This window comes from Pristiophorus japonicus, chromosome 7 (assembly GCF_044704955.1).
Source record: "Pristiophorus japonicus isolate sPriJap1 chromosome 7, sPriJap1.hap1, whole genome shotgun sequence".
Lineage (NCBI taxonomy): Eukaryota > Metazoa > Chordata > Chondrichthyes > Pristiophoridae > Pristiophorus > Pristiophorus japonicus.
Genome location: NC_091983.1, coordinates 163,408,857 through 163,436,779, shown reverse-complemented (window position 1 = coordinate 163,436,779; position 27,923 = coordinate 163,408,857). Strand labels below are relative to the sequence as shown.

The 27,923-nt window shown below is 43.2% G+C and overlaps 1 protein-coding gene across 2 annotated transcripts in view; it reads right to left on the bottom strand.

Annotated features, from left to right (window-relative positions):
• hbs1l (HBS1-like translational GTPase) overlaps positions 1 to 27,923 on the bottom strand; it is a 188,911-nt gene that overhangs the window by 9,902 nt on the left and 151,086 nt on the right. For both annotated transcript variants that reach the window (XM_070885504.1, XM_070885503.1), the window contains 6 exons: positions 21,253 to 21,399; positions 21,058 to 21,132; positions 19,917 to 20,034; positions 19,725 to 19,793; positions 14,687 to 14,791; positions 1,471 to 1,561 (listed from right to left, as the gene is read on the bottom strand). In XM_070885504.1, coding sequence (XP_070741605.1) covers positions 1,471 to 1,561; positions 14,687 to 14,791; positions 19,725 to 19,793; positions 19,917 to 20,034; positions 21,058 to 21,132; positions 21,253 to 21,399 — 605 coding nt within the window. The remainder of the gene's footprint in view (positions 1 to 1,470; positions 1,562 to 14,686; positions 14,792 to 19,724; positions 19,794 to 19,916; positions 20,035 to 21,057; positions 21,133 to 21,252; positions 21,400 to 27,923) is intronic.

Sequence of the window (27,923 nt, the reverse complement as noted above, 5' to 3'; positions counted from 1 at the left end):
CACATTTAATGGCTTTGTTAACCTGTATTGCTACTTTTAATGATTTGTGTATCTGTACCACTAGATCCCTTTGTGCTTCTACCCCATTTAGACTCTTATTTTCCAAGAAAAACGTGGCCTTCTTTTCCTCCTACCAAAATGCAGCACCTCACACTTTCCTATATTGAAGTTCATTTGCCATTTACACACCCATTCTGCAAGTTTGTAAATGTCTTCTTGTATTTTGTCACAGCCCCCCTCAGTATTAACAATACCCTCAATTTGGTGTTATCCACAAATTTTGATATTGTACTTCCGATTCCAATTTATTTATGCAGTGAACAACAGTGGTCCCAGCACCAATCCCTGTAGAACTCCACTTCCCACCTTCCGCCAGTCTGAATAACTACCTTCAACACCTACCATGTTTTGTAGCCAGCATGTTATCCATTCTTCTATTTGTCCTGACTCTAAATACTCTGATCTTAGTCACAAGTCTACTATGCGGTACCTTATCAAAGGCCTTCTGAAAGTCCATGTATATCACATCCACTGCATTGCCATTGTCTACTCTGTCTGTTACTTCTTCAAAGAATTCAATCGAGTTGGTCAAGCATGGTCTTCCCTTTTGAAATCCATGCTGACTATTCTTTATTACTTTTTTTGGTTTCTAGATGTTTTTCTATTGCATCTTTGAGTAAAGATTCCAATATTGTTCCTATCACCGACATTAAGCTAACTGGTCTATAGTTCCCTGGGTTTGTTGTCCCTCTTTTTGAATATAGTAATAAATTTGTTGTCCACCAGCTCTCTGACACGATTCCCTTTTCTACTGAATCTACTAATACGTCTGCTATCTCTTCCCTAGTTTCTTGAGTACACACAGATGCAAATTTTCTTCCTAAGTTTAATTAGTTTATCAATGATTTCCCTCCTTTCATTGTTAAATGTCATGCCCACCTTGTTGGTCTCTCTTCTACAAACTGAGGCAATGTAACTTCAATATTTCTATCATTTCACGGTCATTATCTGTGAGTTTATCTTGTACATCACTTAGTGGCCCTATCCCGATCTTAATTTTATTTTTGTTATTTATGTGCCAATGTATCTATAGAATATTTTAATACTTTTTATATTCTTTGATCATTTCGTAATTCCTCTCTTTGCTTTCCGAATTGATTTTTTAAAAACTTCTTTCCTAAGCTCTTTGTATTCCTTTTTGTCATCCTCTCCTTTATTGTCTATGTACTTAGTGTATGCCTTTTTCTTTAGATTCAATTTTACCTTCATTTCTTTATTCATCCATGGTGTCTCATTATTGCTAGTTTGTTCTTGTTTTTTAGCAGAATATATTTCTTAAGCAAATATTTTAAATATATGTACATTTATTTTAAGCTGGAAAGAGCTGGTAGATTTGTGGCTATATAAGGATGTTGAGCCACGAAAAAACACGATACCCCTAAACGAAGATACAAAAAAACAAAAACTTACTTTATTTTTATAATATCCACACCAGTCACAGTGAGAATGACGTGATCCCCTGCTGCTGCCCAATCGAGTGGTTCATCGTGTAAGGCGATTCCTGGAAATGAGTACATTTGTAACCCCATAGTCAGCTTTCCGGGTTATGACACAGAATGTAACATCAGTGAAATGTGCATTTAAAATGTTTTTAACTTTGGTTGACACTAATCTGAGTCATAATTTCTCAACATGAATGAGCAGTATTGAGGTATGCAACGACCATTACACAGCATCCTGCTTGTACTGATATAACGTGAGAAAAGAGCACCAGATTTGCAAATGTTGCATAATGCCTCCAATTTGGATTTGAAAGTGGTCAAATTAACAAAGTTTTAACAGTTCATGAAACCACTTTTTGTTCGTTACTCTGTTTTTCACATTTCACTAGTTCTTACGCAGCATTTCCTGATTGATATTTAAGAAGAATTTTCTGTTACGTTTTTCATCAGGTCATACTGTTTGGTAGCAAGTAACTGCTTACAAGCATGTAAAAAAATACCACTGAACGTTTTAATAGATAATGTCAGTTTATGGAGTTATGGTATAAATGAGTAAGCCAAAGAAAGCTTACCACTTTTAATACGAAGTGAATGTGCACATTACCACACCTGATACCACAAACCTCACACCGTTTATCACTAACCATCACTAGACCAGTGTCAAACCTCTTTAAAATTAGCACCTCTGTAATCCGAACTTTTTAAACCTACATAATTAAGAAACTAGACAAATCTTCGATATAATTTTTTTTAGACATTTCTTAACCCTAGAACATTTTGCTTTTGGACAGTTGTGATTTCTCTATTGGTAGTGGTCCATCTCGCTTGAAATCCATGTGGCCAGAAAGCACCTTCAGTTAATTAACAGTTGAGCTTGATGAAGGATACCCTGATGTCGACATAATGGCACCAAGCACAGTGATGCATAAACAGCTCAGTATAAAAGCTAAAATAAAACTAACAAAACATAACCAAATCAAGTAGCAGTAACTGACTCCAAGGGCGAGAAATTCGTGTTTTAGCGATTTTGCCCGTTTTTGGGCGATAATCGCGGTGGAATTTTTTTTTTAGCGACAGGATACAATTATCGCCAGACCGAGCAGAATTTGCCAAACGGTTACCGCCGATAACGATAAATCTGCCTTTGCACAACTGAATTTATGCGTCGGAGTCAAAATTTGCATGCGCACATTTTTTTTCCCGGATTTTTTTTTTGCTCGCGTTTCTGGTCAGCTGTCAGGGAGCGCCCACACATGCACAGTACACCCAGGGCTGAATCAGCCATTTACAGATAGCAGGCATAATGGAAGGAGAGGGGAGAAGGCAGAGAGTGAGCAAGTTCACTAATGAGGCCAATGAGGCCCTTATCACAGCTGTGGAGAGGAGATGTGGTGAATTAAATAGGAGGGATGTAAGTAAATCCCTCCCAACAGTTCTTAGTCGTCTTTGGACCAGCATATCTGAGGTAGTGTCTTTCGTGGACGACATCAGAAGGACCCACACCCAGTGCTGCAAAAGGTTCAATGACCATTGCAGGGTCATCAAAGTAATATTTTTATTGCTGCACTCCTTCATTACTTTAATTATAAATCTGACGCATGTTGGTATAGGTAGGCTTAGTGTTGTACCTTATTTGTCATGAATGATCATTACACATTATTAAGACTGCTTTCTGAAATCTTAAAAGATGTTTCTGCACTTCAATGTCTTCCTCATGAACCATGTGCAACTTCCAGGGCCATTAAACAGAGCACTGTATTAAATGCACACAGTATGGTATAAGTACTTTGATGGCTATCTGTGTGTGCCACAAGAGCAGAGGGGCCCTCTGGTAACCATTCCCATTGTCACCTTTGCAGGGAAAGTTATCCCACAACTGCCGAGAGCAGTAACGGACAGGCGGCAGTCCACCCAGAACAATGCCTCCGACAGACCTGGAGGAGCGCCTGGCAGGTCTGATCAGTGCCTCAGGGAGGTCAACTACCTATGGGGGTGCTGAGCCCCCGTTCAAAACTGAGGGTAAGTCCTGCAAAATCCCCGGGCTGGGTTGGGGCAATGTGATGCAGTGTCTCTGGACTACACATAATGCAGTAGCGGCAGTCCTTCAAATGAGCCTGTGCTATGTGACCGTACTCATGTCACGCTGCCCCCTCCCCTGCTGCTAACCACTCGTCTGTTGTTTTCTATTTCCAGATGAGGAGGAAGCTCCAGGAGAGGACCAAACTGAGCAACCTATTCCGGGGGTGGGGGGTGGGGGTGAGTGGAGGTGTCGATGCACTCCTCACCTCTTTTCGCTAGCTCGTCCGAGGAAGAAGCATTCTCGGGCTTTAAGCCATCCGAGGCCCCGGGTACAAGTGGCATGCAGCAATGCACCACTGGAGTAGAATCCAGTATGCCGTCTCTCCGAAGGGTGAGTCGGCTAAGCCGGTCTGCTGACTGACAGGCAGACGCACACCTGGACATGGTGGGATTGTCCAGGGAGCGCGTCCAGCTCAGCCGACAGCTCCTGGAGGTCTTGGGTAGTATTCCCGCAAGCACTGCGGCACTATCCGCGGACATGAGAGGGGGCATGTCGCAGATTGTCGCTGCGACCCGCGAGAACACCGAGGCTGTCACTGCCCACGTGCAATTGATGCTCCTGACCTTTGGCACTACAGTCCCCAGTGTCACACCCAGACCCATCACCTGAGAGTGGTGATGCCGAGCAACTGCCTTGCCACTCAGAAGCCGGGCCTTCCATACCCCGAGCTTCTCCAGGGATCCACACATGGTGTCTCCATTGTCTATCCCTCTTTTACAGCAGGACTCTGGCTGCGTTGCTGCACGACGTCTTGGTACCACCTCAGGTAGGGTCATGATGCGAGGGAGGGGTGTTAGGATGAGGGGGAGAGGAGGGGCCACAGGTAAAAGACGTTCGGTGCAAGGGTTGCTCTTTCGTTGTTTTGTTGTTGTTATTTTATAAAAGTATGCCAATTCACAATAATGTTTAATAAATGTTCTTCCACTTTTGAGATATTTAAATTTTATTCAAGATAAATCTTATTCAAGTTACTGTATGTTTAATAAATTATTTTGTTCACTTTAACCATTCCTGTGTAGTGTCTCATTTGCAGAATAAGAGGGGGAATAGTCAACATGGTGGGATAGAGTGGGCAGCCAACGGTCAAACGAGCCGTTCACTCTTCAAGCAAAGCATTGAATTATGAGCTGCTGACGTAAGGCTTTTTGCAGTGGTGAAAGCTCCACAAGGCCTCCTCTGTGGTGGGGGTGGTGGCATGGGTTCCTCGCCAGGCTCCTCGTCCTCCTCGTCCTCCCCTCTCTCCTGATGTGGTCCTGCAGTCCCAGTGACAAATCCTGGTCCCTCATGATGGCTAAGTTGTGTAGCATGCAGCACACCGCAACTAACTCAGAGATCTACTGTGGGGAATATTGCAGGCAGTCTTCAGTGGTCCAGGCATCGGAAGAGCTGCTTGAGCACTCCGATTGCCTTTTCGACGATGTTGTGTGTGGCTATATGGTTGTCATTATAGCGATGCTCGGCTTCTGTCTAAGGGTTTTACAGGATGGTCATGAACCAGGTGGCGAGGCCGTAATCTATGTCCCCTGGCCTTGTGGCTGACGGTCGAACAGGTATGAGACACTGCTCTCACGCAAGATAAAAGCATCATGGATGTTCCCTTGAAATTGGGCATTTATTCCCACGATGTGCTGAGTATGATCGCAGACGATCTGTATGATCAGGGAATGGAATCCCTTTCGGTTTTGGTAAATCTCTGGATTGAAGAAAGGTGCTCGCAGGGCGATGTGCATAGTCAATGGCAGCCTGAACCTTGGGGAAGCCAGCAATTCATCCAAAACCTACAGCTCTCTCATTCTGGGCCTCCCTGGTCATTGGGAACTTTATAAAGTCCATCCTGCGTGCGTAAAGTGCAGTAGTCACCTGCCGAATGCAGCGATGTGTAGAGAACTGCGAGATGGAGCATATGTCTCCTACTGATGTCTGAAAGGAGCTGGAGGCATAGAAGGCAAGTGCCGCAGCAACCTTCACCTCGGTTGCTGGTAGGCTGTAGGTTTGCCTTTATGAGCTGGCATATCTCTGTGACCACCTCTTTTTGGAAGCGCAGCCTTCGAATGCACCGTGTCTCAGAAAGCTGCACTAAAGTCGTACTCCGTTTTCAAGATGGCACTGTTAGCACCGGATGCCCCCTGGGTCAGACCTGGGACCAACTGTTTTCTCCGGGCGGGTTTTCGGGCGAGCGATATTGCCGAATTTACCGCCCCCGGTGATTGCGCAGCGTTGCTCGCCGATTGACGACATAAAAATGCTTTAAAAAAAAAATCGGGCGGGTGATAACTTTTAGCGCGCCGCAAAAACACTGCCAAATTTTCCACCAGGACGCAAAATGTTGTGTGTCTCGTTTATTGCCAATAAATATATATCGCTTTGGCCTGGCGGTAAAACAGGCACAAACCTGTTAAATTTCTAGCCCCAAGGATCTTGTCAAACTAATGATAGGCTAGAAAAATGTAAATCTTCGTTCAGCTGTTCGCTCCATTTATCCATCCAATTGACAGACCAGTCCACATCTATATTCTGTTACTGCATATTTTTGAAATGCTCAACCAATTCTATGCAGTGGGGCAAATTTTTCAACTTGTAACCATGTCAAACATATTCACTGAACAATCCAAAGTTATAAACATGATTTTTTTCTTTTAAAAAAAAAAGCCAATTTTTCATGTAACACAGACAATAGAATTTTCTGGTCCTGATTAAGAAAAACATTTTATTTTTGGAATATCAAGTTGCTAGTTGTTTAAGTGTAACTTAACATTCTTTTCTAAAACGTTGTTCTGGAGTAGGCCTGGGTGATAACATTCATGCACAGACAAAAATGTTCCAGCACTTTGCTACTTTCTTTGGCATTCAATCTTGCTTAGTTTCATAAATCTCTAACAGTTTAAATTGATACCGTCATTAAAAGTACTCAATAAGTACATCTGCAATGCTATTAAAATATTGGGGAGCTTTCAGACAGGTTTAGACCTGAAACAGCCAGTGACAGTCAGCTTCAAACATTCAGTTACAATGCCACAATGTTGGCTGCTGCAATGATGCTGCAGGTTAACTGTTATCTTGTACCTTATAGTTGTCATTATTCACAAGCTCTGCAAGGCTAGTGCAAAGGAAGCCCCAGTGCTAGGAACCACAGAATGGTAGAACACAGCCACTGTCCGGAAGTCCAAGCAAAGACCAGCCACTTCTGAGGGAGGAACATTACCGGACAGTCTCACCTACTCCTGGAATCTGGCTTAATAGCAGCATAGGTGAAAACCTGGGAGCAGGTCGAGCGCAGAGGTATATGATGATAGGGCGCAGTAGTGAGGGGAGACCAGAGGTGAAGAAAGTTGGGAGAAAGTAAACTGAGGGTGATGTCCCCAAGCAAAAGTGCAAACTTTGTACACACAGTAGCAGCTGGTGGCAGGCACACTCTTTTCAAAAAAAGTTTTCATGCACAAGTACAAAGTTTGAGAGACAGCTCAACTAATGCCTGATATCTATGACTGGAATCAACAGTGAGATATAACTGACACAGATACGTCAAATAATGTAATTATGAAAACTGATCAAGCATTGTGATAACACAAGAGTGTGATTTAACCCCAACTGGCTCAGCACGTTTCCCAATCAGCACTTCTCGGAATGGGTAAAGAACCAGCAACAACTAAAGACAACTCTCACCACATGCTCCAAAACATGAATAAAAACTATTAAAATATATATAGCACTTTATTTAATAAACCTTCATTAATGTTAAGCTCCAAAACTGTACACAAGACGAGACTTGTGTCATTTTATCAAAGTCATCATTTTGAATTAATGAGCTGTGTGTGCCTTAACATGTTGGATAGGAAAATGTTGAGGACCAGAACAGAGTTCCGGAATCGGGCCGATCCGCGGTGGGGTCATCCGGAAACTGGTCGCCCGACCTCACCTCAGCCTGACCTCCCCCAGCCTCCGGACCTCCCCTCGCCTCAGCCCGAACTCCTCCGGTCTCGGTCTGACCTCCCCCAGCCTCCGGCCGCCTGACCTCCCCTGGCCTTGCCTCGGCCCGACCTTCCCCCCCCCACACCCAGCCCAACCTATCTCCCGGCCTTGGCCCGATCGACCCCCCACCCCGGCCTCAGCCCAACCTTCCCCCCCCGCCCCCACCTATCCCCCGGCCTTGGCCCGATCGACCCCCCACCCCGGCCTCAGCCCAACCTTTCCCCCCCCGCCCCCACCTATCCCCCGGCCTCGGCCCGATCGACCCCCCACCCCGGCCTCAGCCCAACCTTCCCCCCCCCGCCCCCACCTATCCCCCGGCCTCGGCCCGATCGACGCCCGCCCCCCCCCACCGCCCCCCCCCCCGGCCTCAGCGCAACCTCCCCCCTCCCACCCAGCCCGACCTATCTCCTGGCCTCAGCCCGATCGACCCCCCGGCCTGACCGACTTCCTTGATCAAAATATCTGTCATATTAAATTAGCAATAAAATACATCAGAAACTGTAATGACAGACCGACATAAACAATGTGCATTTATTCCACTGAAAGTTGTAGTCTTTAAGGTGTTAAGATACTGGCACAAAATGACAAACCCTACCATTGCCTCACACTTATTTCACTGACTAATACAAAAAAAAACTATTATTGGTATTTTTACCCTACATTTCCCAGTTCCAATTACAAAGCACCCTGACATTTTGCAACTTTCTTTGCAAGTGGTTGAATTCAGTGCATACACCACATCGGCACCACAATCAAAAACACAAACTCCAAAGATAAGGTTCCTTGAAGAGTTCAGGGTTCAGTGAATTGTGTGAAAGTGCACTCAACGATACAGCCAGGAACTGGAGGAAATCCACCAAAATTCCTGCCATTTATCAGTGATCCATGCCATAAAATTCCTCCCAAGACTGAATAGACTGTTAACACTGATTGTTAAAGTTTTTACATGACTAGCTATTTGGACTACCTACCAGAGGACTGGCAGTGCCTGCACAGCTTAACCCAGGAGTCCCTGGGCAAGATTTACATGGGGGTTCTCCTGCTTGTCTGCCGTAACTTCGATGGAAGAGTCGAGGAAACACAGTAAAACAGCATAAAGAGTGTTTCTGCATCTCTTCCATCAAAGGTACAGCTGACAAATGCGAGAACCCATGCAAACATTCAAATGTTTGTCTTTAGGGAAAGAAAACAGGTGCTAGTGACCATAATTCAGTTAGATTTAAGATAGTTATGAAAAAGGATAAGGATAGACCAAGAATAAAAGTTCTAAATTGACGAAAAGCCAACTTTGCTAAGCTGAGAGGTGTTTTAGCCAGTGGACTGGAAACAGCTACTTGAAGGTAAATCAGTGTCAGAGCAGTGGGAGGCATTCAAGGAGGAGATCTGTTGGGTTGAGGCCAAATATGTGCCCTTAAAGAAAAAGAGAGGGACTAACAAATCTAGAGCCCCCTGGATGTCGAGGGACATACAGGGAAGGATAAAGAAAAGAAGGTAAGCTTATGACAAATACCGAGGGCTAAATACTGCAGAATCTCTAGAGGTGTATAGAAAGTCCAGGGGTGAAATTAAAAAGGTTATTAGGAAAGCAAAGAGAGAGTATGAAAAATTCTTGGCAAGTAAAATCAAGGAAAACCCAAAGATGTTTTATAAATATATTAAGAGCAATCGGATAACTAAAGAAAGGGTAGGGCCTATTAGAGACCATGAGGGTAATGTGTGTGTGGAGGCAGAAAATGTAGGTATGGTTCTGAATGAATACTTTGCATCATTTTTCACAAAAGGGAGGGGCGATGTAGACACTGCTATCGAGGAGGAGTAGTGTGAAATATTAGTTGAAATAAACAGTGACAGAGGAGGTATTAAGGGGTTTAGTAGCTTTGAAAGTGGATAAGTCCCCAGGCACGGATGAAATGTATTCCAGGCTGTTAAGCGAAGCAAAAGAGGAAATAGCAGAGGCTTTGACCATCATTTTCCAATCCTCTCTGGCTTCAGGTGTGGTGCCAGAGGACTGGAGGACAGCAAAGAATGACTAAGAAAGCAATAAAGAAAGGAAAGATGGATTACGAAAGTAAACTTGCGCAAAACATAAAAACAGATAGTAAAAGCTTTTACCGATATATAAAACAGAAAAGAGTGACTAAAGTAAATGTGGGTCCCTTAGAAGATGAGAAGGGGGATTTAATAATGGGAAATGTGGAAATGGCTGAGACCTTAAACAATTATTTTGCTTCGGTCTTCACAGTGGAAGAAACAAAAACCATGCCAAAAATTGCTGGTCACGGGAATGTGGGAAGGGAGGACCTTGAGATAATCACTATCACTAGGGGGGGTAGTGCTGGACAGGCTAATGGGACTCAAGGTAGACAAGTCCCCTGGTCCTGATGAAATGCATCCCAGGGTATTAAAAGAGATGGCTGAAGTTATAGCAGATACATTCGTTATAATCTACCAAAATTCTCTGGACTCTGGGGAGGTACCAGCGATTGGAAAGCAGCTAATGTAACTACCTTTGGAGGGGGTACAGAGACGATTCACTAGGCTGATTCCGGAGATGAGGGGGTTACCTTATGATGATAGATTGAGTAGACTGGGTCTTTACTCGTTGGAGTTCAGAAGGATGAGGGGTGATCTTATAGAAACATTTAAAATAATGAAAGGGATAGACAAGATAGAGGCAGAGAGGTTGCTTCCACTGTTCGGGGAGACTAGAACTAGGGGGCACAGCCTCAAAATACGGGGGAGCCAATTTAAAACCGAGTTGAGAAGGAATTTCTTCTCCCAGAGGGTTGTGAATCTGTGGCATTCTCTGCCCAAGGAAGCAGTTGAGACTAGCTCATTGAATGTATTCAAGTCACAGATAGATAGATTTTTAACCAATAAGGGAATTAAGGGTTATGGGGAACGGGCGGGTAAGTGGAGCTGAGTCCACGGCCAGATCAGCCATGATCTTGTTGAATGGCGGAGCAGGCTCGAGGGGCTAGATGGCCTACTCCTGTTCCTAATTCTTATGTTATGTTCTAATGTGGTACAACTGTTTAAGAAGGGAGAAAGGGATAGACTGAATAATTACAGATCAGTCAGCCTAACCTCAGTGGTGGGAAAAATGTTGGAAAAAATCCTGAGGGACAGGATAAATCTTCATTTAGAAAGACACTGATTAATCAAGGACAGTCAGCATGGATTTGTTAAGGGAAGGTCGTATCTGACTAACTTGATTGAATTTTGAGAGGAGGTAACCAGGAGGGTCGATAAGGGCAGTGCGTATGATGTAGTGTATATGGATTTTAGGTCCCACATGGCAGACTGGTCTAAAAAGTAAAAGCCCATTGGGTCCAGGGCAAAGTGGCAAGTTGGATCCAAAATTGGCTCAGAGACAGGAAGCAAAGGGTAACGTTTGATGGTTGTTTTTGTGATTGAAAGGATGTTTCCAGTGGGGTTCCGCAGGGCTCAGTACGAGGTTCCTTGCTTTTTGTGATATTCATCAATGATCTACACTTGAATATAGAGGGCATGATTAAGAAGTTTGCAGATGATACTAAAATTGGCTGTGTGGTTGATAATGAAGAAGAAAGCTGCAGTCTGCAGGAAGATATCAATCAACTGGTCAGAACAGTAGCAAATGGAATTTAATCTGGAGAAGTGTGAGGTAAGTATTGGAGAGGGCTAACAAGGAAAGGGAATACACATTAAATGGTAGGACACTGAGAAGTGTAGAAGAACAAAGGGACCTTGGAGTGCATGTCCATAGATTCCTTAAGGTAGCAGGTCAGGTAGATAAGATGCTTAAGAATGCATAAGGAATGCTTATCTTTCTTCACCAAGGCATAGAATATGAGAGAGCAGGGGAGTTATGCTTGAACTGTATAAAATACTGGTTAGGCCACAGCAGTTCTGGTCATCGCATTACAGGAAGGATGTGATTGCACTGGAAAGGGTAGAGAGGAGATTTACGAGGATGTTGCCGGAAGTGGAGAATCTTAGCTATGAGGACAGATTGGATACGCTGGGTTTGTTCTCCTTGGAATAGAGGAGGCTGAGGGGAGACCTCATTGAGGTGTATAAAATTATGAGGAGCCTAGATATGGTGGATAGAAAGGGGGCCTATTTCCCTTAGCAGAGGGGTCAACAACCAGGGGGCATAAATTTAAAGTAATTGGTAGGAGGTTTAGAAGGGATTTGAGGGGAAATTTCTTCTCACAGTAGGTTGTGGGGGTCTGGAACTCACTGCCTGAAAGAGTGGTAGAGGCAGAAACCCTCACCACATTTAAAAAGTACTTGGATGTGCACTTGAAGTGCTGTAACCTGTAAGGTTACGGACCTAGAGCTGGAAAGTGGGATTAGGCTGGATAGCCTCTTGTTGGCCGGCATGGACACGAAATGGCCTCCTTCCGTGCTGTAAACTTCTATGATTCTATGAAAATAGACCTCCTACGAGGACAGATATACCTCTACAACATTCATAAAGCTGGAACCACAACATAGCTGGCTACTACATAAGAACATAGGAATTAGGAACAGGAGTAGGCCATCTAGCCCCTCGAGCCTACTCCGCTCAACAAGATCATGACTGATCTGGCCGTGGACTCAGCTCCACTTACCCACCCACTCCCCGTAACCCTCAATTACCTTATTTGGTTAAAAATCTATCTATCTGTGACTTGAATACATTCAATGAGCTAGCCTCAACTGCTTCCTTGGGCAGAGAATTCCACAGATTCACAACCCTCTGGGAGAAGAAATTCCTTCTCAACTCGGTTTTAAATTGGCTCCCCCGTATTTTGAGGCTGTGCCCCCTAGTTCTAGTGTCCCCGAACAGTGGAAACAACCTCTCTGCCTCTATCTTGTCTATCCCTTTCACTATTTTAAATGTTTCTATAAGATCACCCCTCATCCTTCTGAACTCCAACAAGTAAAGACCCAGTCTACTCAATCTATCATCATAAGGTAACCCCCTCATCTCCGGAATCAGCCTCGTGAATCGTCTCTGTACCCCCTTCAAAGCTAGTATATCCTTCCTTAAGTAAGGTGATCAAAACTGCATGCAGTACTCCAGGTGCGGCCTCACCAATACCCTATACAGTTGCAGAAGGACCTCCCTGCTTTTGTACTCCATCCCTCTCGCAATGAAGGCCAACATTCCATTCGCCTTCCTGATTACCTGCTGCACCTGCAAACTAACTTTTTGGGATTCATGCACAAGTACTCAAAAGAGTTTCAACTCAAAAGAGTTTCATGCACAAGGACCCCCAGGTCCCTCTGCACCGCAGCATGTTGTAATTTCTCCCCATTCAAATAATATTTCCTTTTACTGTTTTTTTTTCCCCCAAGGTGGATGACCTCACACTTTCCGACATTGTATTCCATCTGCCAAACCTTAGCCCATTCGCTTAACCTATCTAAATCTCTGCAGCCTTTCTGTGTCCTCTACACAACCCGCTTTCCCACTAATCTTTGTGTCATCTGCAAATTTTGTTACACTACACTCTGTCCCCTTTCCAGGTCATCTATGTATATTGTAAACAGTTGCGGTCCCAGCACCGATCCCTGTGGCACACCACTAACCACTGATTTCCAACCCGAAAAGGACCCATTTATCCCGACTCTCTGCTTTCTGTTCGCCAGCCAGTTCTCTATCCATGCTAGTACATTTCCTCTGACTCCGCGTACCTTTATCTTCTGCAGTAACCTTTTGTGTGGCACCTTATCGAATGCCTTTTGAAAATCTAAATACACCACATCCATCGGTACACCTCTATCCACCATGCTCATTATATCCTCAAAGAATTCCAGTAAATTAGTTAAACATGATTTCCCCTTCATGAATCCATGCTGCATCTGCTTGATTGCACTATTCCTATCTAGATGTCCCGCTATTTCTTCCTTAATGATAGCTTCAAGCATTTTCCCCATTACAGATGTTAAACTAACTGGCCTATAGTTACCTGCCTTTTGTCTGCTCCCTTTTTAAAACAGAGGCGTTACATTAGCTGCTTTCCAATCCGCTGGTACCTCCCCAGAATCCAGAGACTTTTGGTAGATTATAACGAATGCATCTGCTATAACTTCCGCCATCTCTTTTAATACCCTGGGATGCATTTCATCAGGACCAGGGGACTTGTCTACCTTGAGTCCCATTAGCCTGTCCAGCACTACCCCCTAGTGATAGTGATTGTCTCAAGGTCCTCCCTTCCCACATTCCCGTGGCCAGCAATTTTTGGCATGGTTTTTGTGTCTTCCACTGTGAAGACCGAAGCAAAATAATTGTTTAAGGTCTCAGCCATTTCCACATTTCCCATTATTAAATCCCCCTTCTCATCTTCTAAGAGACCAATATTTACTTTAGTCACTCTTTTCCGTTTTATATATCTGTAAAAGTAAGCTAGCTACAAATTAGTCTATAATCGTGTTAAAAGCCATCAACAGACGATTTGGAGAACTGCCCCATATACTGTTCTCCTGAGTGAGACACGGCTGAAGCAGTTGTCATAACTTAGAGAAAAGCAACTTTAATGGGAATTATTTCTGTTTTTGTCTAAAAAAGATATAGTGCATAATCACAAAACCGAGAGTATTTCCAACACGATTCAAGTTCTAAATTTTATCGGTTAACACAGATTAAATACATAAATCTATGCCTTTTTGAGTCAGTTTTAACAATTTGCCTTTCACCTTTAATTTATTTTAAGCACTTTACACGTGCCAATGAATATTTTGTCGCATGAGGAAAGCAGCTGTGCTATTATTTTTTCCACTTATGTGGGTGGGCATTTGTTATTCTTATCAAACCTCGAAAAATGCTAAACTATTAAGCTTAGATGCACATAATTTTGGGGATTCAACCAGCTGCTGAATTTGAACAAACAAAATACACAGGTCAATGCCTCAGGTCACCATTAATCCTTTGAGTGTGGAGTTATCTTACAGCTGTCAAAATATGTGCGTTAATATTATAATGTAAAATTAAGAGTTTCTATGTAATCATACATCATTTAATTCACATTTTCTTTCTCCCATTAAACTAAAAACTGTACTTTTGTTCGATTTAGTATTTATACCAACTGCATACTGTTGTTGCCTACTGCAGGAAAAGTCCTATGCTGCTGCCTAACAAGCGATCACAGTATCTAACACTTACCCTTAACAGTGCAAGTTTCATTTGGAGGCATAACCAGCACTCGATCTCCAATTTGAACATATCCTGCTTCAATTTTACCAGTAACGCTGAATCCTGATCCTTGATCTGCAAAATGCGAGTGATTGAACAAGTTATTGTTGAACAAGTAACTACAGCGATTAAAAATTTAGAGTAGGTTTGTCTAAGTAATGAAAGCAGTTTTGCATTCTAACAAAAAGTTTCCTCAGCAACTGGAGCTTTTTATATAGTATTATTCAATACAATTAATCTAGATAATGTATTCCCTGTCCAAACATGGAGTTTCAATGTACCAAACTTATTGTGTAAGTTTTCAGATTCAAGTATAGGAGAGTCACAGACACAAAACCAAGATGGAGCTTTAATGTGCTGCATTTTGGATTATTACAAATTGGCGTATGTCTGTGGCATGGCACACAATTGCCAAATTCAAGCATGCTGCAAAAAGAGATGCTGGGCAGAAACAGGCCAGTTGATTCCTCTGCCGCAAGAAGGGAAAATCAAAAGGAATGTCACTCTCAGCTCTCATTTTGACTTGGGTCAAGTGTGATATATGCAGCTTATGGGAGTTGAGCCAGTTACCACAGGAATGAACTGTACTGTCTTTCTGCGACTGTAAACATGCATTCTAATTAATATCTGCTAGACACTTGGAATATTGTCCATTTTAAGGGAAGGGATAGGCCGAGTAATTACAGGCCTATTAGCCTAACCTCAGTGTTGGGAAAATTATTGGAAAAAATTCTGAAAGATAGGATAAATCTGCATTTGGAAAGGCAAGGATTAATTAGGGACTGTCAGCACTGATTTGTTAAGGGAAGATCGTGTTTGACTAACCCGATTGAATTTTTTGAGGAGCTAACCAAGAGGGTCGATGAGGGTAGTGCGTATAATGTAGTATATATGGATTTTAGCAAGGCTTTTGATAAGGTTCCACATGGTAGACTGGTCATGAAGGTTAAAGCCCATGGGATCCAGGGCAAAGTGGAAAGTTGGATCCAAAACTGGCTTGGAGGTAGGAAGCAAGGGATAATGATTGATGGATATTTTTGTGACTGGAAGGATGTTTCCAGTGGGGTTTCGCAGAGCTCAGTACTGGATCCCTTGCTTTTTGTGGTATAAATCAATGATTTAGATTTGCATATAGGGAGTATGATTAAGAAGTTTGCAGATGACACTAAAATTGGCTATGTGGTTGATAATGAAGAGGAAAGTCATGGGCTGCAGGAGGATATCAATCTGCTGGTCAGATGGGCAGAGCAGTGGCAAATGGAATTTAATTCAGAGAATTGTGAGGTGATGCACTTTGGGAGGGCTAATAAGGAAAGGGTAAACACATTAAGCTGCAGGCCACTTAATAATGTAGATGAACAAAGGGACCTTGGAGTACTTGTCCACAGATCTCTGAAAGTAGCAGGCCAGGTGGATAAGGTGGTTAAGAAGGCATACGGAATGCTTACCTTTATAGGCCGAGGCATCGAATATAAGAGCAGGGAAGTTATGCTTAAATTGTATAATACTTTGGAGTACTGCGTGCCATTCTGGTCGCCGTATTACAAGGAGGACGTGATTGCACTAGAGAGCGTGCAGAGAAGATTTACTAGGATGCTGCCTGGAATGGAGAATCTTAGTTATGAGGACAGATGGGATAGGCTGGGTTTGTTCTCATTGGAACAGAGGAGGTGGAGAGGAGACCTCATTGAGCTGTACAAAATATTGAGGGACCTGGACACAGTGGATAGTAAGGGTCTATTTCCATAGGTGGAGGGGTCTATAATGAGGGGCATCGTTTTAAGGTGGCTGGTGGAAGGTTTAGAGGGGATTTGAGGGGAGGTGGGGGGCTTCTTTATGCAGAAGGTTCTGGGGATCTGAAACTCGCTGCCTGGAAGAGTGGTGGATTCAGAAACCTTCACCATTTTTAAGAGATGGTTGGATGGGCACTTGAAGTGCAGTAAATTGCAGGATTACAGACCTAGAGCTGGTAATTGGGATTAGACTGGATGAGCTTTTGTTGGACAGCGCAGATATAATGGTAAGGACTGCAAGGAATAGAATACGGCCAAGGTGATCTCCTGGACTAGTTTCGACACCTGGATGGGTTGGAGAGGAATTTTCCCAGAATTTTTCTCCTTAAATTGGCCTGGGTTTTTAATCTGGTTTTTGCCTCTCCCAGGAGATCACATGGCTCCGGTTGGGGTGGAGCGTAGAATGTTTCAGTACAAGGGGTGTCGCAGTTGTGTGAGGCGGACTGGTTGGGCTGGGTACTCTTTGCCTTTCCATCATTGTTCATAGGTTTATGTGTAACTTTAAGGCTGCTGACCAAGGGCCGTGTGGCTCTTTGTCGGCCGGCGTGGACACGATGGGCCAAAATGGCCTCCTTCTGCGCTGTAAATTTCTATGTTTCTTAAGAGGACAGGAGTTGGGATTCTCTGATTGTTTTATGCGGAAGCAGCTTCCGAGGTCCTGCTATTCGGTTGTATAGCTTGGGAGCAGGTCCCCTTCGCCGGCCGTGTTACCAAGAGACAAATCGTGTTCAGATCATAAACTTTTTCATAATATCTAATATTTAGTGTGCTGCATATATTTCCAACATTCAATTATTCTGCATAAATACGCTGCATATATTTCCAACGTTCAATTATTCTGCATAAATACAATGAGAGAATCCCATCCCCTGCCCTCTTAAAGTGGACAAGATTTGAAGTGTCCAGCAAATATTGATTATAATTCATGTTTACAGTCACATAAACACAGCATAGTTCATTCCTGTGGTAACTGGCTCCACTTCTGTAACCTGTATATATCAAACCTATACGCTTTGACCCAAGTCAAAATGATCTACATTATCGCACTTAGGAGGATGTCAAAGTTTTCCAGGCAACCTGAAGGTCAAATGTCTAGCGTACCTGGAACAGAACCACTTGTTTAATGGTGTTCAGTACTTTTCTATCAATTATACAAAGAGCATTGTCTTAAATGTCCTTAGTATATTGGTCAGTCCTTGATCTGCCCTGTGGGTGACAGACTATATAATCAATTTCCCAACAAAGTCTTTTTATATCAATGCTAAGGTATCCAGCTTACTTGAAGATCTACTAGCAAAGCCCCAAATTAATTCTCAGATGCCAATATCTGAGGTGATGCACCTCGATTATCTTATAGATCTGGTGATTAACTAGGACCTTAAAAGGTGTGCTCGCCATATTTAAACTGATTAATCTCACTTCAGTCCTGCTGACTGTCAAGGTCCAGAAGAAATCCTATGGCATCAGTGATGCAAAGGTATTCTGTTCTACCTGTGTAAAACTCTACTTCGGAGCTAAAATTCTTAATTTATCTTCCCTCTGATCAGCTAGTTACAATATCAAAGACTTAGGGTGAGGGGACCGTGGGGAAGTAAGCAGTGAGAAGGATGCAAAGAGGCTGAAAAGGGATATAGACAGGTTAAGTGAGTGGACAAGAAAATGGAGTATAATGTGGGGAAATGTGAAATTATCCATTTTGGTAGGGAGAATAGAAAAGCAGAATACTTTTTAAAAAGTTGAGATACTAGTAAATGTTGGTATTCAAAGGGATTTAGGAGTCCTTGTACACGAGTCACAGAAAGTTAACATGCAGGTACAGCCAGCAATTTGGGAAGCAAATGTTATGTTAGCCTTTGTTGCAAGGGGTTTGGAGTATAAGAGTATGGAAGTCTTGCTGCTATTATATAGGGCTTTGGTGAGACCACACCTTGAGTAGTGTACACAGTTTTGGGCTCCTTACCTAAGGAAGGATATACTTGCCTTAGAGGGGGTTCAACAAAGGTTCACCAGATTGATTTAGGAGATGAGGCGGTTGTTGTATGCAGAGAGATTGAGTAAAATGGGCCTATGTTCTTTGGCATTTAGAAGAACAAGATCTCATTGAAACGTATAAAATTCTTAAGAGGGTTTGACAGGGTAGATGCAGAGAGGCTGTTTCCCCTGGCCAGAACTGGGGGCATAGACTCATGAGAAGGGCTCAGCCATTTAGGACTGAGAGGAGAAATTTCTTCATTCAGAGGGTTGTCAATCTTTGGAATTCTTTACCACAGAGAGCTGTGGATGCTCAGTCGTTGAGTATATTCAAGGCCGAGATAGATAGATTTTTGAACTCTAAGGGAATCAAGGGATATGGGGATAGGGTGGGAAAGTGGAGTTGAAGTAGAAGGTCAGCCATGATCTTATTGAATAGCAGGCTGGAGGGGCCGTATGGCCTATTCCTGCTCTTATTTCTTATGTTCTTATGTACTCTGCTGTTCTACCACATTAACATTTTTTGCAGTTGCTAAGAAACTTAGGGAAGAGGGTTGCAATTATTCATCTAAGCTTTCTTAGATTGCAAGTCAATTTCATCAGCTCTTTAATAGAGGGAAATAAAAATAGCTGTTAACGAACTATGAAAGAAAGTCCTGCTCACATCAGTGATGCAGATAATCCTAAATGTTATCCAAGTTACCTACTGAGGTCATGATTTCAAATTGTGTCCTAATTAAGCTGAATAAACTAACATATGTTAAAAAGAACACTAATTCTTACACATTACATGCACCTGTCCTGTTTCAGTAAAATCTTTAAGTACAACACATACTTGGATTTGGAGAAAATTTTCAAAATAATATGGTGTGTATTATATATGAAAAATTACACATCTAAAAAAAACTTTTTATAATCAAAAAACAGCACTAAAGTTTACAATGCTTGCAGATTACTGAAAAAGGCTGAAAATGTTAGCTGAATACTCCATAAAGTGAGGTAGAGTATTCACATGTAACATCATCGAACGTTAGGAAATAATTTAAATGGATAGGTGCATGGCTTCTGTTGTTTGGACTATCTTCAGCAGGACTGACCTGGATACAGGAGAGACCTTGGGAAGATAATAAAGAAGGAAAGAACTTGCATTTATACTTCAACACATCATATGCCATGTAATGCATAGAGTGTTCAAAAGTACAAGGTCAATAGGACAAGTCAAGCATTACATTTTAAACACAAACCTTTAAAAACATCAGACACGCATAATCTAAATGGTTTATCCACTGGTCTTTGTGGTGACTTGAAAGAATCTAAAAGAAAAAGAAATACTGAAGTAAATATACTCCTGAAATGAATGATTATATTTATCAAATACATTTTAATCTAATTAAAAATAGAGTGGAGGAAGAAATAAAGTATCACATAATGCTAACCAATCTGCTCTAACAGGCAAGGTCCATTGTACCAGACTTTGAGTTCAGGTACTTGACTTCTGGAGGTTAGATTCTCGCCATTCAGTCCAGTTGTAGGGATGTAAGCAACATCAGAGTCCTAATAAATACAGAAGTACAGAGATTATATACTGCAGGTTTTACATTTACATTTTCTGAGTGCTGGTTTTTCCTTGCAATGTTTGTGATGAAGGATATTTCTTCTTCAATTATTTGCCTTGGTCTAATTCATGAGAAAAATCTTTATTTCTTTCAAATGAGGAAGATCAACATACCTAACAACATTTTCCTATTGTGTAAATTTTATAAAACACTAATCCTTTCATTTCTTTGTGCAATGAAAATATTACAACTTACAAAGTTTTTACAGGCCAATTGCTAAATTCTACCCAAGGGCGGAATATAGTGATGATTTCCCTTTTTTGGGAAGGACAGAAAATAAATGATGCCTGGGAATATGTTGCGAAGTAGTACAAGTTGAACCTCCCTTATCCGGCCTGAGGGGGGTGGGGGGGGGAGGAGGTCGGTGCCCCGGGCTGGCCCGAGTGTCGTTGGGTCCCCAGCGAGCTGAGTGTCAGCGGGCCCCAAAGTCGGGGTGGAGGTCGGCCACGTTCTGCGCATGCGCCCCCGGCCACCAGAATCATGCCGAACAAGGAGTGGTGCTGGATAAGGGAGGTCCAACCTGTAGTGCATTTGATGGGTTTTTGTATGATGTTATTTATCTTAAAAGTAGAGTAGTAATGGCAGAAGCACTTCAGGAGCAGGCAAGCCATTGAGATATACTCCCAAACATTCGTACACAAGGAAAACACAAAACCTTTCTTCGTGCTTTGTTTTGGATTTTTAACGATCACTAATATATTCTGTTTTCACTGCTGCCCTAGAAGCTAAATTTTGCCATTTAGCTCTGCCACATGACTCAAAGAAGCAGCATTTTATAATGTGATGTTAGATGGGTCTTATAATGAAAGAACTAGTCAGGAGTGGTTTTAAAATGGAAAGTGAGGCATTTAATTTTAGTGTCTAAATTATGCATCTGTTCAGTACTATGTCTCACAAATTACTCTGTATTACAATAGAGACAAATGGAATATGGCAGCCTCATTATTTATGTATGTCTTACCTTGAAACCTGCTTGCTTCAAGAAGTGCCCAAGTTTATTAGAAATCTCTTTAAATCTTTCAGGTTGCCAATTCACCTGCAAAACCAACCAAAAACTGTTACGGTTAGACGAACGTACCATTTCTCATGAGATACAGGAAACTGTGGTATAAACTGAACTGAGAGAATGTGCTAGACATTGACTCATTAGAGTTACCTGATCCATTTTATTAACAGCAACAGCCAACTGTGTTACACCAAGAGAGCGAACTAGCAATGCATGCTCTCTTGTCTGTCCACCAGCCTCAAATCCAGCCTCAAACTCTCCTCGGCTTGCATCTACAACTAGGATCGCTACATCAGCCTGGAGATTAGGAGGCAAATTGAAAATGCAAAGTCACTGCAAAATTCACAAGTTAGTTTAATTTCAAGGCTTAGCAAATTCATGCTGTTCCACGTCGTGCTAACGCGCAACATTGCCCCTCCCCTTCAGTTAAAGGGGAGGGCTGCTGCGGAATCTGAATGAAGAGTGCCGAGCTGCATGACAAGGGTCGCCATTGTCGGGTCAACGGGAAAGTCGGCTGACAAAAAAAAATGGCAGCCCGGTTAGTGCCTCTTCCCACGCCAGCCCCGCGTCCCATGGGACAATTTCCCCCACGGGGCGCAAAGGGGTCGGATGCATGCGACTATGTCATCGTCGGGTGTGCGCCAGCCCAGGGCGCAAATCGGGAAGTGCAGCACAAACTCCAAATCACCCCCAAAATCTCAGGGGCAATTTAGCCCCACAATTTAGCAGGCCAGTCATCATCCGTGGAGAGAGAAACAGAGTTAACGTTTCAGGTCTGTGACCCTTCATCAGAACTGGAAAAGTTAGAAATGTAACAAGGTAAAAGAGACAAATGGAAATCCGTCGGAGAGAACAGCAGAACTTGCAGAATTCCGACGGGATTTTCGTTTGTCTCTTTTACCTTGTTACATCTCCAACTTTTCCAGTTCTGACAAAGGGAACTCTGTTTCTCTCTCCACGGATGGTGATTGGCCTGCTGAGTGTTTCCAGCATTTTCTGTGTTTGGTTTGGATTCCAGCATCCACAGTATTTTGCTAGTGTACTGATCTTACCAGGTGATCATGAGCTAGATACAATAGCAGCAACAAGGTATGAATTGAGTAATTAATCGGCAGATGTCAACTTGCTGATTAATGCCCTGGATCAATACCATGTTGTGTTATGATATTTCCAAAAAATATTAGGCAATTCATAACAGGACTTCACTATTGTGCAAAATAGTTTATGTGAATAAAATATATTTTACAGTATACGCATTACTTACATTCCTAATCATTGCTGTTTTTATATCGTGAATCTTTAAACGGTAATGTGGATTTGAAAAGCCACATAACGTAATAGTTCTTGAAATTGGTGGTTTGTTTGAATCACGTAAAAGTAAGTATGTTTTACAGGAGATATATGACTGTTGTGCACTGCTGCTAAGCTGTTGCGCTGACAACATTTGTTGCCTAACAGTGACATCAGTTTACATGATTCCATGTTTACCCTACCACTTTATTATTAATAAGCAGCAATACATCGGGCCAAAACAAATGCTTTGTATAGAGATGAACATGTCACTGCTTCTTTCACTTTTCACTTCTGTTATGCTCAGTATTCACAATATTAATATTTGTTAACTGGAACTTTCAATTATCTTACTCAAATAGTTTTATCTTTATATTTTCATTCTAATGTAGGACTGCAAGGCATTGGCCAAACAATTCTATAGTGAAAATAGAGGGGAGACTATAAATAGGAGGGAGGGATAAGAGACATATGAATAAACTTGTAATTTAGATAACAAAATAGTTTCTAAATAAAGTACACTTCTCATTCCATATTGAACTGTTGCCTCTATTAAAAAAAACAGCAGTTGGTATAGGTCAAAGGATGTTAAACAGTAAAATACAAGTCATATAGACTGCAAAGTTGCAGGATTACTCAAGATTACCCTCAGCCCATTAAATCTGCTCCAGTATTTTTCTTCACAGGAGCCACCTAGTCTAATCCCACTCTCCTGCTCACTCAAAAATACCCCACAATATTCCTCTTCTAAACAACTATTTAACTCTTTTAGATCAATTTTTGGGGACATTCCAATGTAGCCCTCCTGCAAGATCTGTGCATTCAAAAGTACAATGCCTATAGAAAATATATATGTGAATATGCTTTCTTAAATTCAGTATAAAAAATATGTACTCTGCTTCAACAATGGTTTTGGCACAGAATTCACATTCTAATCACTGCGTGTGTAAATAATTATTTTCCTACCCTCTCTAATTTTTTTGTGATTATCTTAAAATTTTGCCCTCCAGTTACTGCCTCGCCTACTAGTAGAAACAATGGGCTGAAGTTTTAGTTGTGAGTGGGTTTGGGTGGGGGGGGCACGTTGCAGATTGCCATTACGAGCTTTCTATCAGCGCGCTCTCCACTGTGTGTTTAACTTCACTAGATCAATTGACTGAGTCATGCAGGTTTCCCGGCCAATTAACTGGAGCGGGTCTGATGACATCACGGATGACTCGCTTCAGCTCGCCTAGTTAAAGGAGCTTTGCACACATCAGAGTTGACGGTTGTGCCTATGGCTGTTACATCCAATACTTTGACTGTGAGGGCTAAGATCATGCGTAACTGACCTGACAGGGGAGTAACCATGACCAGAAAGTGGTTCTCCCTGGATCAGGAAGGTGGTTCTCCTATGCTTTTTGGAAATAGGAGGTGGGTGGGGTGGCTTGACCCATCCACCTCCACGGAGGTGGGTGGGGGGCACACACTCACCTCCATGGCACGAACCTGGTATTGCATTACTTCCAGGAACGGTGCAGTGGCTCTAGGCCTTTTGGCTAAGAGCATTGGTGCAGAGTGATCCTTGATGTGTGCAAGGTGACCTCTGGCGTTTGTAATCTGACAAGATGATCTGACAAAGAATTGGAAAGATTGGCAACGAATTTAAAAAAAAAAATTATAGGCATCGATGCCGTCTCAGCGGCAGAAGGCCTCACCCTGGTTTTGCCGGAGGGTACAGGACCCTTGCCACTCTGCTCAGCTGGATGCAGATGCTGAATCTCGGGGGCCATCTACAACGAGGGTAACCTTGGAAGAGCAGCAACAAATTGGCAGCTTTTCCAGCTGCAATGTGCAAAATTGTAGGGAGAATGGAGGGACCCATCTCCAACGTGAACAGCACCATGTTGCAGGTGATGGCGATGATGTGGCCTTCCATCAAAAGGATGGCCACTTGCATGGAGAAGCAAATGCACCAGTCGAACGAGAACATGCTTGCTATAAAAAACAGCTTGCAGACTCTTATTGCAGACATATCTAGGAGGGATAGCAACCTAGACATGGGCGGTCATCGCCCCACTGAAATGCAGCAAGGTGTTCCCCAGCTCCTTGCTAGCAGGGAATGTGGGTGGCCCATGAGAGGGATGATGGTGAAAGGGCACATGGAATTGGGGGCTCTGCTCAAAGCACTGCCACTTCTCCTCTTGCCTCCCCCTCAGTCAGAGCCCCACATGCTGCCTTGGATCCCGATGGCCGAGTCTGCCCCTGCATAGTTGCAGGAGGAGCAGTCTTTGGCGGAGCCTTCACAGCTCCAAAACCCGGAGGACGTCCGCCAAAAGTATCTAATCAGTCACAGCAGGGAAGTGAGCAGCCAACCTCTACCGCTGCTAAATCCAAAAATTGGCCAGAAAAAGCATCAAACCTGAGGACTAGGAGAAATTTAGAATTCAGCAGAGGAGGACAAAGGGTTTAATTAGGAGGGGGAAAATAGAGAATGAGAGTAAGCTTGCAGGGAACATAAAAACTGACTGCAAAAGCGTCTATAGATATGTGAAGAGAAAAAGATTAGCGAAGACAAATGAAGGTTCCTTGCTGTCAGAATCAGGTGAATTTATAATGGGGAACAAAGAAATGGCAGACCAATTGAACAAATACTTTGGTTCTGTCTTCACTAAGGAAGACACAAATAACCTTCCGGAAATAGGGGACTGAGGGTCTAGCGAGAAGGAGGAACTGATAGGAAATCCTTATTAGTCAGGAAATGGTGTTAGGGAAATTGATGGGATTGAAGGCCGATAAATCCCCAGGGCCTGATAGTTTGCATCCCAGAGTAATTAAGGAAGTGGCCCTAGAAATAGTGGATGCATAGGTGGTCATTTTCCAATATTCTATAGACTCTGGATCAGTTCCTATGGATTGGAGGGTAGCTAATGTAACCCCACTTTTTAAAAAAGGAGGGAGAGAAAACAAGGAATTATAGACCGGTTAGCCTGACATCGGTAGTGGGGAAAATGTTGGAATCAATTATTAAAGATGTAATAGCAGTGTATTTGGGAGGCAGTGACAGGATCGGTCCAAGTCAGCATGGATTTATGAAAGGGAAATCATGCTTGACAAATCTTCTAGAATTTTTTGAGGATGTAACTAGTAGAGTGGACAAGGGAGAATCAGTGGATGTGGTGTATTTGGACTTTCAAAAGGCTTTTGACAAGGTCCCACACAAGAGATTAGTGTGCAAAATTAAAGCACATGGTATTGGGGGTAATGTATTGATGTGGATAGAGAACTGGTTGGCAGACAGGAAGCAAAGAATGGGAATAAACGGGTCCTTTACAGAATGGCAGGCAGTGACAAGTGGGGTACCGTAAGGTTCAGTGCTGGGACCCCAGCTATTTACAATATACATTAATGATTTAGATGAAGGAATTGAATGTAATCTCTCCAAGTTTGCAGATGACACTAAGCTAGGTGGCAATGTGAGCCGTGAGGAGGACGCTAAGAGACTGCAGGGTGACTTGGACAGGTTAGGTGAGTGGGCAAATGCATGGCAGATGTAGTATAATGTAGATAAATGTGAGCTTATCCACTTTGGTGGCAAAAACAGGAAGGGAGAATATTATCTGAATGGTGGCAGATTAGGAAAAGGGGAGGTACGAGACCTGGGTGTCATGGTACATCAGTCATTGAAAGTTGGCATGCAGGTACAGCAGGCGGTGAAGGCGGCAAATGGTATGTTGGCCTTCATAGCGAGAGGAATTGAGTATAGGAGCAGAGAAGTCTTACTGAAGTTGTATAGGGCCTTGGTGAGGCCACACCTTGAATATTGTGTACAGTTTTGGTCTCCTAATCTGAGGAAGGACATTCTTGCTATTGAGGGAGAACAACGAAGGTTCACCAGACTGATTTCCGGGAATGCAGGACTGACATATGAAGAAAGAGATTTATGTGGGTCATAAATATAACTGAAACTTAACATTAACATTTTGGCAAACACCCAAAACATATAAAATTGTGATGGTACTGGACAGGTTAGATGCAGGAAGAATGTTCCCGATGTTGGGGAAGTCCAGAATCAGGGGTCACAGTCTAAGGATAAGCGGTAAGCCATTCTGGACCGAAATGAGGAGAAACTTCTTCACTCAGAGAATTGTGAACCGGTGGAATTCTCTACCGCAGAAAGTTGTTGAGGCCAGTTCGTTAGATATATTCAAAAGGGAATTAGATGTGGCCCTTATGGCTAAAGGGATCAAGGAGTTTGGAGAGAAAGCAGGGATGGCGTACTGAAGTTGCATGATCAGCCATGATCATATTGAATGATGGTGCAGGCTCGAAGGGCCGAATGGCCTACTCCTGCACCTATTTTCTATGTTTCTATGAAAGGCACTTCGTAGAAGCACTCGGAAAGGAAAAATGACACAATCGTAGATGCACAAGGGTATGCACATGGATGTTTGCCAAAATGGTAATGTTCAGTTCCAGTTATATTTATGACCCACATAAATATATTTCTTTGCACCATTTTCCCATCTTGTTCATTTTTGCCTGCTACCTGAGAAGTGGCCTTATTAGTTGGAGTGAATGGTAAGACATTACTTAACCTCAAGCAATGTGTGTGTGCGTGACAGGAATGGTTTGGTCATTTTTGGGGTTGCTATGTGGTGTTGGTGGGGGGAGGGAGATGGGGGGGTGGTACAGCATCTGGGAGCCAGATGGGTGCAGCTTAACTAAATTGCGCCATTATGAGCCAGCAATGTGCACCACTGTTGGTGCCATGAATCTGGAACTCAGATTCCTCCTCCGCCTCGTGTTCCTCCTGCTCCTCCTCCTCTGAAGAGGCTGTGCACTCTGCGCCTTGCTTTTCCTGCAACTCCAATCCCCACTGCTGCGCTATGTTGTGCAATAACGTAGCATACGACGATGATTCTGGAGACCCTGGCTGATGCGTAATGAAGACCATGTGTGTGCAGTCGATGACACCCTGCACCTGTGGGAAGCCAGCCAGGGTTGCAAAGCTGAGCGCCTGCTCAGTAACTCTGGCTTCATCAGTGGCAAAGTGTACATAAGTGCCTGGCTTGTGAAACATAGCATTGGTCGCTTGGGTGATGCATTTGTGGGCAGCTGACTGTGAGATTGTGCAAATGTCTGCTGCAGGTCCTGGGAAGGAGCGTGAGGCGAAGAAGTTGTGGGCGGTAGTGACTTTGACAGCCAACGGTAAAACGTGTCCACCTGATTCAATTGGCAGCAGGTTGTCTTCCAGCAAGCTACAAATGTTTGCGACGACCTGGCACAATAGCCTGAGCCTCCTGAAGCACTGCTGTTCAGTCATGTCCAGGAAGCTCATCCTCCGCCTGTACATCCTGCTTAGGGAGTTTCGCCTCTGGTGAGGTGCACCCCTGCGATGATCCCCTCTTTCCTGTAGAGCATCAGGTCAGTGAGGAGAAGGCTGCTGTTGGTGCTCACTTTGGTCCGAGTCTGCGGTTCAAGTTGAAACAGTATAAGTGAACTCGCACAATGGCCACTGAGCTTGCACCTTGCCTTCACAGGCGAGGTTC